Source organism: Thamnophis sirtalis, unplaced genomic scaffold, assembly GCF_051295495.1.
Source record: "Thamnophis sirtalis isolate CommonGarterSnake01/CBP01778 unplaced genomic scaffold, rThaSir2_p1.2 scaffold_12, whole genome shotgun sequence".
NCBI lineage: Eukaryota > Metazoa > Chordata > Lepidosauria > Squamata > Natricidae > Thamnophis > Thamnophis sirtalis.
In genome coordinates, this window is record NW_028261392.1 from 30,748,292 (window position 1) to 30,761,534 (window position 13,243).

At 36.0% G+C, this 13,243-nt stretch overlaps 1 protein-coding gene across 3 annotated transcripts in view; it reads right to left on the reverse strand.

The window, feature by feature from the left end:
• SH3RF3 (SH3 domain containing ring finger 3) overlaps positions 1-13,243 on the reverse strand; it is a 210,262-nt gene that overhangs the window by 16,974 nt on the left and 180,045 nt on the right. For 2 of the 3 annotated variants that reach the window (XR_015698211.1, XM_014063379.2), the window contains exon 8: positions 11,168-11,502. Coding sequence is in view for 2 of the 3 variants with exons in the window: in XM_014063379.2 (XP_013918854.2) it covers positions 11,168-11,502 (335 nt within the window). In the remaining variant the exon portion in view is untranslated. Of the gene's footprint in view, positions 1-10,216; positions 10,825-11,167; positions 11,503-13,243 lie in introns of those variants that run through there. The other variant, XM_087726477.1, reaches the window with a different exon arrangement.

Here is a 13,243-nt window from a genome sequence, read left to right on the forward strand (position 1 = left end):
ACCTAACCTACAATTCTTTGATCAGTTAAAGAAAGAGTAGCATTTCTGTAGGAGATGACCAGGCTGAGCCTCAGGGAGGGGTCAAATGTGTAATCAGTCATGAGGCCCTGTGTGCCCACAAGAGATCTAAGCCCAGTCCAACTTGAATTCCTTTCTTAACTCCCACTCTTTCCCCTTGACTGCTAATAGTTCAGTCTCTTGTAGAGAGTTTAAGCTTGCAATAGATATTTATACTCATTTGAACTGCCCGAATCTCTTGATTTCTGTGGCGCCTAATAATTTCTGGTTGATTTTTCTGGCAATACTCCTACATAGCTACACATTCAACAATTGGTTAAATCTTTATGTACGTGAGTTGGATATTGCCATCCTTAGATAGGAAGATAAGTCACGTACAATCCTGTTGATGGTGATTCTTAGGATTGATTAGAAATTTTTGATCAGATTGATCAGAATTTTGTAGTCAAATATACCATTTGGATTTGCTAGCCTTACCCAAAATTACATCTTCAGAATTTTGTAATGTGTTTGGCAACTCAAAATTTAGTACATAAATGAAAATACAACCCAACCAAATATGTTAGCAAAAACTATGCATCAAAATGCTACCTCCTAAAGAAAAAAATTGTTATCCTAAATCCACCCTTTAAGAAAAGCACTAAAATGCCCACAATACATATTTTAGAAGTGTTTGTGAAAATGGTGACGGTTTAACTGCAAATATTTTCCCAGCGAACAGCTAACAGAACATGCAGTAGTTCAGATGAGAAATTTTGTGCACGGCTGACAAAATCATTTTCTGTATCAGAAATAACAGAAGTATCTTAAGTGAAAGCAGTAAATGAAGCATGCTGAATGACAGAAGTGTCCTCAGTGTGGGTTCCTTCTAACTGGTGGGATTTGGAAAAAAATGCTGGCTTTCAAAGTACTCTCCAGATTAGAGATCCAACTTGTGCAGAATAGTGTAAGAATCCTTGAAATATTAAAATTGGGATTTGGTTGCCCTTGTGAAATAATGGCCAAAGTACAGGTGAAAGTACATGGGGTTTTCATGAACTGTAAGCCATACTCATCACAATTATGACACATCACAGCTTGAACTATCATGCTTTGCATGCAATGAGTCTATCTCATATATTAGTTTCACCTTTTAAGTTGCATTACTGAAATAAATGAACTTTTGCATGCTATTCCAATTTTTTGAGTTTCACCTGAACATCAAAACTGCCAGCACCAACCTCACTGTTAGCAGGGAACACTGCAATGGGGTACAGGTATCTTTGGGTCCCTCTAGAGATGACACAACATATGGAGGATTGCAACAGGAATGTAAGAGTAGTAAATGGTAAGGAGCATGAAAGCAAGAAAAAGGAATGCTGTGTACCTATGATGCAACAGATTGAGTGTAGCTGGGCTAATTCTTGGAAACAAAATTGATGGGTAAATATAGGAGAGTGAAAAAGTATTCATTCTTGAAGGGTTAATATCTACAGCAAAAAGTATGAATTGGTATCATATTAATTATGTGTAGATGTGAGACTAGGAACAGTGTTATGATAGCTGAATGTGATATTCCAGTCTATGGTACCACTGGGAACCTAGAAGAGAAGAACAGTTGTACAAACTTCTGCATGCCAACTATTCTCCCATATAGAGAAAAGAACATAGCACTATTTGGCTAATTAAAGGTTCTTTTCCATGTGATTAGATGGAAAGAAAGGGGCTGTAATGGAATGGCAAATATTGCTGGAGGAAGGCTGCTGAATGAAATGATTTTTTAAATAAAAATACACTGTTACTTGACTGAAGCTGGGATTTGGCACAAACTGCTGGATCCGTGTTGGTCCTTGATCTGTAATAATAAACTAAACTCAAAGTCCTGGATAGTCCAGCATAGAAAAGTCAGTATTGCCTGAGCAGAATGAGCATTCTCCTGCAGCTGAGATAATAACCCATGGCTCCCTTTCTGCACACATGCAGAGAAGAACAAAAGAAACACGTGTATGCCCAATTTCATAGGCTTGCAGAATGATAATGCTTACCCTGCTAATCATGGTAATAAAAGAGTGATCAATACGTTTGGTGCATTTGAAATATTATTCTAAATAATTTACATGGCCTGCCTAACAACTCTTGTATTTTCTCATTCTGATTCTCAATTAGTGTTTGCATTTATTAAATTTCCCCTCCTCCTATTGTAGAGAGAAAAGTGAGCAAATGGGATTATTTCTGGCAGTCTATAAAAACCAGAACCAGAATTTTCTTCACTATAAGGGGGTAATCAAAAAAAAGAATTCTGCTAGAAATTAACAGCTGCCAGATTGGATTTAAATATTCATTTATGGCATACCTCTGCCACGGCCACTAATGCTCCTATCACACACATAAAATTTAATGTAATTCAAGAGATTTTTTTATTGAAAGGATCAAATAATATCCAATTGCATCTCATATGTTTGTACCCTACTATCAAACATTCATATATGTTAATTTATATCCTAACATCTTCATATAGAAATACTATAAAATGGTTCTAAATTTAACTGTAAATTTAATTTTAAAAAATTTTTCTTCATTTTTTTAAGGTTTGTAATTTGAATATTAATATTCAAATATTATTAAGGTTTGTAATTTGAATATTCCAGAATCTTCCCAATTCCATTCATGCAATTCTGTATCATGGACTTCAATATTTTAATATTCAAATTACAAACCTTAAAAAAATGAAGAAAAATTTTTTAAAATTAAATTTAGTTAAATTTAGAACATATATATATATATATATATATATATATATATATATATATATATATATATATATATATATATATATATATATATATATATATACATACATACATACATACATACATACATACATACATACATATATATATATATATATATATATATATATATATATATATACAAATAAATGCAACACAAATGTAACAAGGCAACATAAAAAAATGGCTTTCTGCCTGGATGGCCCCCAGAGTGAGCCGATAGACAGAAAAGGGAAGCAGTATGCTCCCTCCCATATTTGGGCATACCAGGGGCACAATACATACATACATACATATGTATATGTATATATGTATGTATGTATGTATGTATGTATGTATGTATATATATACATACATACATACACACACATATACACACACATATACACACATACACACACACACACACACACACACACACACATATATATATTCTGAAGATTATATTCTGAAGATATTCTGAAGATTACAAATGTTTAAGATATATTCTGAAGATTACAAATGTTTAAGAAAAGTCATTTTTAAGGATTCTTGAAGAAGTGCTAAAGCTAACAACAGGAGACAATCCTGTTTCATTACATAATTTGAAGCATACTATGTATTGACAGTTGGAGTTCATACATTTGGCTGAGTTAATTGCCAGCCTGAGAAATAGTCATCCATTGATTGTTGCTATAGATCTTTTGCTGTAATGTTAGGAAAGAAATGGCAGGTAAAATGCGAAGCATGAGATAACTCTTATAGATAAGTGTTTTATGATCTGAAACCTTCATGGCCATAAAATAAATGAGGAAAAGGATCTACAGCCCAATGTACAATCCAAATGGGAATAAGATCAATAATTTGCTTTAACGCTAACATTTCAAATTATTTGAATCACTGACAGGACAGTGGGCCTAAACAAGCACACTGAAAGGCTTTAATGTTTATTTTGCATTGGAGTCTTCCTTGATACTCGATTGTGTTTGTTCATTCATTCTGATGAACTTCTGATATATTAATTTATATAGAAATGTATTATTCAAAGATTCTTTGTACCTTTACTTGTAAATACGTTTTCTAAATAAAGAAATGAAACTATGGATTACAAACAGTAGCTGAAAACACTGAGACATCTAATCCAGATTTTGAGCTCTGCCCACATCTAATCCAGATTTTGAGCTCTGCCCTACCATAATTTATTCCATTTGCAAGACATTTCCAAAATACTTTAAACCCCTTAGTTTCTCCATTTTGTTTTTGCCATCCTAGAATCTCAAACGTATTTTGTATAGCTCCTACTGTATATTCGGTTCCCAGGAAGCATCTTTACTTACCTGAATTAGCCAGTCGCTGATCCTTGAGTAGGCTACTAACTGATTTAAAACAATAGATGCAACTGATGACTGATGTTGCCTGAGATAAATAATAAATCCAATTATGAAAAACCCCAATAGCAGCAGTAAAGTTCGCCAAACTTCTGGAACAAATGCCTGGAGAAACAGCCAGGTCTTCAGAACCTTGCGAAAGTTGAACAGGGTTTTCAGATCACACTATCATAGACAAGTCACAACTCCTGGTCCAGCAAGATGAAATTGTTTAATAGAAGGGCCCAGAGCACGTCCTGTCTGCTACATCTAGTAGGGGGAGCAGAACAATGAAGAAAGGCAGTCTAACAAACTAACCCTATGCCATAGAGGCCTTTATAGGCAAGAAAGGTATCTTGAATCGTATCTGGAAGTTTATCAGGAGGCAATGCAGCTCATGGAGCAGACTTATATCAGCTACCACCAGAAACACCGAAAACTGTCAATACCGTCACATTCAGGACAGTTGTGAGTTCCAAATGCTGTGTTATGTGTTATATAGATTACAGTAATCCACATAAGAATTGACTAAGAATTGATTAACTGCGAAGAAGACCTCTCAGTCCAAGAAGGGATGCAATTGGTGCACAAGAAGAACTTGTGCAAACTATTAGACTTACAAGGTAGACCACATCAATTAACTGTTGCTGCATAGGTTTACAACTTTTTTTTTAGTAAAATGGCTATAATAACAGAATCTTGCAGATTTAAATCTACTTTCCCTCCTCCTTTTATTTTCGTGTGAATTAGGAGAGTTCCTGTGTTAGATGTTTTTGAAAGTAACTTTGTATGGGCTTAATCTATGTTGATCTATTTGTTGCCTTGATAACAGACTTTCCCTCTCTCTATCAAGGTCATCCTTTATATTCCCAACATGAAGGCCCGCTAGCCATGTTTGCCACTTATATTATACTTACAGTAGTAAGATATCTAGTTGCCTTCCCCGAAAGAGCATACTGTATAATAGAAATAAAGCTTACAGCTATGCTACAACTCACTTATCTTTTTATGTATTCAACAGATTTCTTCCTGGAGTCAAAACTGTGGGGCTTCTAAAATTATAAAGCTGCAGGATGGGAACAATCTCCTAGACCCACTGTAATTTCTCAAGATTCCTAGATTTTGAAGGCATCCAAGATACAGTTCAAATTATTTACTATGGAATGATAGTCTAAGTTTGTACAGTCTGATGCACAAAATGAAACATATTAAAACTTATGTTTAAAAAACCTACCAATATTATGCTCCTTGCAAATACTGTTTTGCTGCCAAATCAGTATGCAAAATGTGAATAGAAAAAACAACCATATTCTTCACGAGAAGACTACAAACAGATTACACTGGGAGTTCTCACCATGGGTGTTCCCAGAGTAAAATATGTCTGGTTCTGTGCTGAACTTTTGATTCTGTAACCTATTTCTGAGAAAAATATGGGTGTGGAAAAGAGCTAGAGAATGATACACTGCACAGTTTACATTATACAGGATTAAAATAGTTTGGCTTTATATAATATCCAATTCTTTACTTTTGTTTAAACACAACCTTTCAGGAATCTTAGCAAATTATCAACAGGCTCTTTTCAATTAAAATCCTATAAATGTTCTTTACCTAATGTTCCATGGGGACTAAACAGCAACTACTTAAACAATAAAAATGAGAATTTTCCAGATATGTCAAATTTCTAATGAATCATGTGACTATTGCTGATTATTGCTGAACCAGCCAGATCAGTCTTTTGGCAGAGGAAAAGCTGTGGGCCACATGCACTGAACTTAAAAGGAAATTAAACTTTAGCAGTTAAATCAAGCTTTTATCATTGCAGAACAAAATTTGGCAGTGCTACATTTCTATAGTTAAGAATAAATTAGAAATGAGGGGAATCTATGTCTGCAGCTGCATGCTATTTTGCTTTTCTTATTTTACTATTTTCTGGAGCTAAAATGCATATTCTTAAATGTACTAAGACCAAAAAAAATACGGGAATTATAATCAATATACTAAACTGAAATGAAATTCCATCTTGAACTAATTTAATGTTAAACATCCAAAATACTCACATTTGCTTTAAACGCCAAAAATTCTCTCTAAATGATAGTCCAAGATGTAATTTGTGAACAAAAGGAATTTATTTTTTTATGATGCTAGGTCCAAGACATTAACAGAACCGTATAACAGAGTTTGAAGGGATCTTGGAGGTCTTCTAGTCCAACCTCCTGCTCAAGTAGTGGACTCTCTACCATTCTAGACAAATGACTCTCTTCTTAAAAACCTCCAGTGATGGAGTACCCACAGCTGATTCATTGTTCTCACTGTCGGGAAATTTCTCCTTCGTTCTAGGTTGGATCTCTTTTGATAAGCTTCCACCCATTACTTCTTGTCCTGCCCTCAGGTACTTTGAAGATGGAATGGGACAATTGCCACGGCCAACTCATATGATTAAGTCGCCATGGCCAATTTGTGACAGCCAACTCACCATGGCCAACTCGCCATGGGACAATTCACCATGGGGCAAGAGTTACATTAATATTGAAGAAATAGTAGAATAGAATCATTGAAGAAAAAATGCGAAAGGAGGGGCAAAATTGACTGACTGACTGATTAACTGAAAGACATTGATTACTGACTGTCTTATCCTTGTATGACTTGGACTGTTTGATGGACTCTGATACTTCTATTTCCATGAAAGTAAAAGCCTATTTAAACTGCAGTGTCTCTGCCGGTTTGTGTGTTCTCCAACAAAACTCTCACAACACTTTGCTGAACGTACTCGCTCTCCCAAGGGGAGCTTACCTAACAAAAATGATGTCAATGACAAAAATCAAAATATTGTTTAACTATTTTAAATAATTAAATTGAACTGTTGAATTTTCACCTAGTCCATTGAGATTGTCCCTTCTATAGCATATTTAAATGAATAATAATAATAAACAAAAACTTTAGCTTTCCCCACATAGTTCTGTTATTTTTATTCTGCTATTTGTCTTTTAATGGTAGTGTTATACTTTTTTACCTTTATGTCTCTTCTGTATTTTTATTACTGCACTACTTGTTATTTTAATAAAATTGTTTCCACAACATTTGCTATGTCCTCATTGGGGTGACATTACCTGCTGTGACCCACCTTGATGGAAATGTCTCTATAAATAAAAATGTAAAATAAATAAATAAATAAATTTATCATTGTGTAAAAACAGCATGCTAGCAGCTGCTCAATAGCTATTTTAATTATTTAATTATTTTATTAAACTTCTACCCTATTTTTCCTTTAGTAGATCTGAGCAACTGGTATATACCTGTGTCTCTGAATAATTTCTAAGGCCAGGCTGGATTAAACTGTAGCTGCTGAACACTTCTATGGCTTTATATGGGGCTTCTCTGTGGTGGTACCAGGCCTGTGGGAAGCTTCCCCGCCCACTAGGATTCCAGAAGGTTCAGGTCATGTCTCAGGCTTTATGGCCAGGAGGATGGGTGGGTGTTTCTGTTTGCTTTCCTTGACAATTTTGGTGAAGAGTTGATTATCTTTACTTGACATCTTTTATTTATTTATTTTTAACTGAGATTTTTGCTTTCATGTTTAGTTAGCTGCCCGGTGTTAAGATATACATTTGCAAGATAAATACCTAAGTAAATTTGTAGGTCACACCAGAGAAGAACGGATGGCATTTACTAACTGGTAAAAAAGAAGAATCACTGCACTATTTTAAGCATAGTGTACAGGAATGAAATTATGCACGAATCAATAATTCCTTAAGTCCATATGGTAATTCTACCCTACATTAGACAATTTGAACAGATTTTACTACTGGCTTAGAGGAACAAATGGTATTTTCAAATAGCTGGCTTTCAATTAATTTGGGTATATTCTAGGCATCAGAAAATTATAAAGATATTCTGTCACTGCTGATGGATTCATAAGCTGTTCCAAGAACCAACAACATATTCATCTCTTTAGCAACCACAGTGCCATATGTTTTGGGAAAGTTTAATCAGAATTCTTATCAGAAGTCAGGGTTTTCCCCCCCAGAATGAATAATTAGATGTTTAAACATTTCTAGTGTGATTTGCTTCATCAGATTAAGCTCCTGGAACAGGATCATTTTGTTCAAGTTAATAGTTACACCTGACATGAAAACAATAGCTAAATTATTTATCAAATAAACTGTCAGAGGAAAAAATAGATCAATATCAAATCATAATAGATTGGTAATTAACAGAAATATTACTGTTAAAGAGGAAATTGTATTCTGTGATTTTTAACACATAATACACTGCTGCAGATTGGTTTATGGTAATAAACCAAAGAAATGTAAAATCCTTTTTATAAAAAAGTTATAAAAACAACACAGGTGTTTTGCCCTCTGTGCTGAACATTATAATATTAAATTATCCACATCCACAGCTATCCTATTGCTTCAACTTGAAATTGTTTTAACTTCTAAAGACGAAACTTGGAAATTGAAGGCTTCAGAAACAAATGGTTTTTATTCCAAAAATCTGAAGTTGACAATGGACGGAAGCAAATTTACTACAGTGATTTGACTTCCTCACATGTTTCCAGCAACTTTCCAATCAGTCATTAATAACTACCGGTATGTGAAAGTGTATACTAAAACAGTATTTCTTTTTTAAAAAAAAAAACCCAGAAGTTTCAAAATTGTTTTTATAGATTGGAACACAAAGCTGAACTCTCCAAGATGAACTTCAACCTAATAATATATAGCATTTACAAAATACAGACAAAGATGTTTAGTGTATAATAAAGATCTAAGCATTTGGTGGATTGTCTACAGATCATAAGCCAGCAGGAATTACTAAAGGAGTTACTAAAACCCCCAATGTAGTCTTAAGTCACACTAACCATTATGTGCAGCCACAGAGTTTCTTTTGGCACCTTTAAGCCTGAATTCAAAGCATCCAAAAAAAGAGATGAAGTCACACTACCAGCTAATGGAGAATGGAACAACAAGGCAGGGCTCAGGTTTTGAATTTAGATGACATGTAGAGGTGGTCCTTACAACTATTCATTTAGAGACTGTTCAAAGTTACAAAAGCACTGAAAAAAGTGACATGATAATTTTCACACTTACAACCATTGCAGCATCCCCATGGTCACATGATCAAAATTAAGATGCTTGGCAATTGGCAAGTGATTAGGATGGTTGCAGTGTCCCAAGGTCATGTGATCACTTTTGTGACCTTCTAACAAGCAAAGTCAATGGGAAAGCCAGGTTCACTTAACAGCTGTGGTACTAAGTTAGCAGTGATTCACTTAACAACTGTGGCAAGAAAGATTATATAATAGGGCAAAACTGAATTGTGGCCATATGGCAAGGACTACCTATAGTCCAGTTATATCATTTAGGGCAATCAATGAGACCTGAACTTTGGAATAAATTCTGAAAGTGCAGGGAAAATAAAAATTTGTATTAGTTTAATCATTATAAATTAAAATATATAATTATGCTGGACTAAAAACTGTGCAATGTAACTAAAGAAGAAAGTCCACCCACTGAGCAAAACATTAACTGAATTGGTTTCATTTGTTGTTTAGGATTTTTTTTAGTGAAAATCCATCCTTTAACTTGATCATTAAAAGATAAGAGCTCTATAAAATATATGGCTATTTACTTATCTGGAACTCACTATTTTTTTTTGGGGGGGGGAAAGAATCCTAGACTTTAAAGTGGTCATTTGTATTTTTTTAAATGGCCCCAAAAATAGAAGAAGAGTGAACAAAAGATCCATCCAAAACAAAACAAAACAAAAATGCTCCAGTCCACGTAGCATTTGGTTTCCAAAACATGGAAATCTGAGTAGATTAATAGCTACCACTTTGGTGGGAAAGTAACAGCCTTCTGTATGCCTTCTGCATATAGCTATGGTGGCCACATGACCATGAAAATGTATTTGGACCACGCTGGCTCCCTCGGCCAAGAATCAGAGGTGAGCACCACATCTTGGAGTCAGACACAACCGGACAGGGAAATATCTTTAGCAACAAAACTTACGACTAATAAGAAGGAATGCTTTTACACACTTAGATTTTTACTCCAATACTTCTAAACAGTGATTAATCATGAAGTTCTGCAAGTAGCTTTTAATAGACAGCATTCATCACCTATGCAGGAGAGTGATTAGTTACAACATGTGTAAACTCTATATGGAAACAAAATACAGTACTGTGTTTGTGAAGGATTGACTGAGCTTAGCATGTTTAGATCAGGTTGGTACTAACGTTCATTAACATGTTACTGCACTGACACGGAAAGGCTGTTCTGAAAGTGAACCCCATATGCCTACATCTCTAGAGAATCAATCACATATTCAACATCATATTTAACCCTGTCCTGTCCTGTCTTACCGATGTGTACAAGTGCAATTTTCTGAAAGAACCATAGATATTTATAGTGCTATTAAAACAGCCTCAAACATTCACATATCAATGTTTTAATATGCCTCTGACTCTAAGCCCCTAAGGCTACATGTCATTTAACATCTTCAGTCTAATTAATCCATTTTGGCTGAACTTAGATATATGGTAAAAGACTATTTGATACTTATTTTGTATACCTGTGCTATCAAAATTGCAGTACTTAAAAGAAGCATATCAATCAAAGAGGTACAACAGATGGAGAAGATAGTGAATTTCTTAATATGTAAGATACTCACTCAACCAGTCAGCAGCTCCAAAGCTACATTAAAAAATGTATAAACAGTAAATTAATCAGGGTGAAAATTATTTATATATATATATATATATATATATATATATATATATATATATATATATATATATATATATATATATATATATATATATATATATATATATATATATATATATATATATATATATCCTTTGCAAACCTTTGATGCAGTCTCCAGAGTTCCTTCAAAAATTGACATCAAAATGCAATGATGATTGTGATAAAAAAGAAATTTTATTACGTATCTAGTAAGAAAATTAATTCAATTAATTCTTTTAAGGCTGAGCATAATGTATCTACTCATCCATGTTGCAAAGTGGTCATTTACCTTTTCATTTTTCCTTTCTTCTGTTTTGCAAGCTGTGTTAGTTGGGCTACAAGTCACCAAGCTACTGATGGGCCCATTTCCAGCTTCTCCGTTCAGATTGACTGCAGTGACATTGGGAGGAGTAATTGCTGCAGCTGCTGAAGTGAGAGGAATAATAGGCCTGGCACACTGTGCTCCAGGGATGACATGCACAGGAGAGTGGTGGATATGTTGTGGAGAAACCACCGAGTGTGATCTGATCACAGTTGCTGGGAGGCGAGATGGAGAATTCTGACTTCTCAGTGGTGAGACTGTGGCTGTGGGCCGATCCTGGGCCTGCACAGAATTGTGCACAACTAAAAAGAAAAAGGGTGTAAGGAAACAGGAGAGGGAAAAAGTAATTTCAGAAACACTGTCAAAATAGAAATGGAAATATCATAGGAGATTTTGAACTCCTCCTTTCAAACTACTAAATTCAGACGGAACTCTTTGATTATAGCTCATCTACAATACAGAAACAGTAACATCTCAACAGAAGCTGTGCAAAATCTTACAATTTTCATCTTATATCTTGATTAGCCATATGCAAAACTGCATGCAATTCAGAAATAAATGTAGGACAAGCAAATATGCTCAGGTTGAACTAGATTTTCATATAATACTTTTAAAATAAAAGCAATATGGAATATTTTAAAAGAAAACCACAACACTTCTTACTTACCAGTACATATGAATTCAGGAAACTGTCTTATTTACTCCCCTACTGTAACTACTGTATCTATTCTGACGGATGAAGTAATCCAGAATACTTCAACAACTAGAATTATTTGTGGGGAAAGTCAATTAGATTCGTTTTGACTTGGAATTCTGAGTTGGAGAAGATTATAAAGATGTTACACCAGCAATTATTTGTTCTACTATTTTGAATTGTTTTTAGCTGTCTAAGTCAGGGGTGGGCTTCAAACATTTTAGCAAGGGGTTCTCTGCCCGGCTGCTGAGTGGGTGTGGCCATGGTGGGCGTGGCCTAGTTGGCCTCCTGCACCATGGCGGGGGGATGGTTTTGCCCACCCTGGGCTCCGGAGGTTTTTCTCGAGACTCCAGGATGGCGAAAACGTCCCCCATGCTCCGGACGCCCTTCCAGTAGGCCTATTTTTCACCTTCCCTGAGCCTCCACGTATGGCCTGTACTAAAAACAGGCCACATGGGGACTCCTGGGAAAGGAGGGGTGGGCGGGATGAGCCAGGATTGGGATTTTGGGGTTCTCTGAACTGCACAGAATCTTAGCTAGAGGTTCTCCAAAACCCCTACAAACCCCCAGCAACCCACCCCTGGTCTAAATTTTAAGGATGTGGACAAGATATACGGAAAGATGAGTTATTTTGGGCTCCTTGGGGAAGCTGAATCTTGGGAGTATCATTTTACAGTGGTTCTGAATCTTCTTGTCAGGCTGGTCCAGAAGATAATATTGGAAAGCTGTGATGTGACACCTAGATTATGGATTTACCCAATTCCATAGGATCGTTTAATTTTATCTCCAATGCTATTCATGTACAGAATAAGGAAGATGACCTTGATGGAGACAGGTAATATCCACCTCCAGGAATGAGTTCAAAACAAGCACAAAGTGTGTGGTTAATGGCTCAGACATCTCCTTAATCCACATGGGTATAAGAAGGGGGAGAGGTTCAGCACAATCAGACTTTCAGGATTCTGTTGTTATAGCCCAGTGATGGCAAACCTATGGCATGTGTGCCAGAGGTGGCACGCAGAGCCCTCTCTGTGGGCCCGTGAGCTGTCGCCCAGCTCAGTTCCACCATGCATACGTGCTCGCCTCCTACCGGCCAGTTGATTTTCAGGTCTTTGCTGCGCATGCCCGAGGGATGCAGCATGCCCCCCGCACCCTGTTTTTGCTCCCAGGAGGCTTTAGGGAGGCCTGCTAGGCTCAAAATGGGGTGTGGGAGGGGTGTGTGGCATGCTCCCATGGCCCGTTTTTGGTCACAGGAGGCTTTAGGGAGGCCTGCTAGCCCCAAAATGGGGTGCGGGGGGAGGTGTCGCACGTGCATGGGGAAGTGGTAGTGCAGAGGGGAGCACATGCAT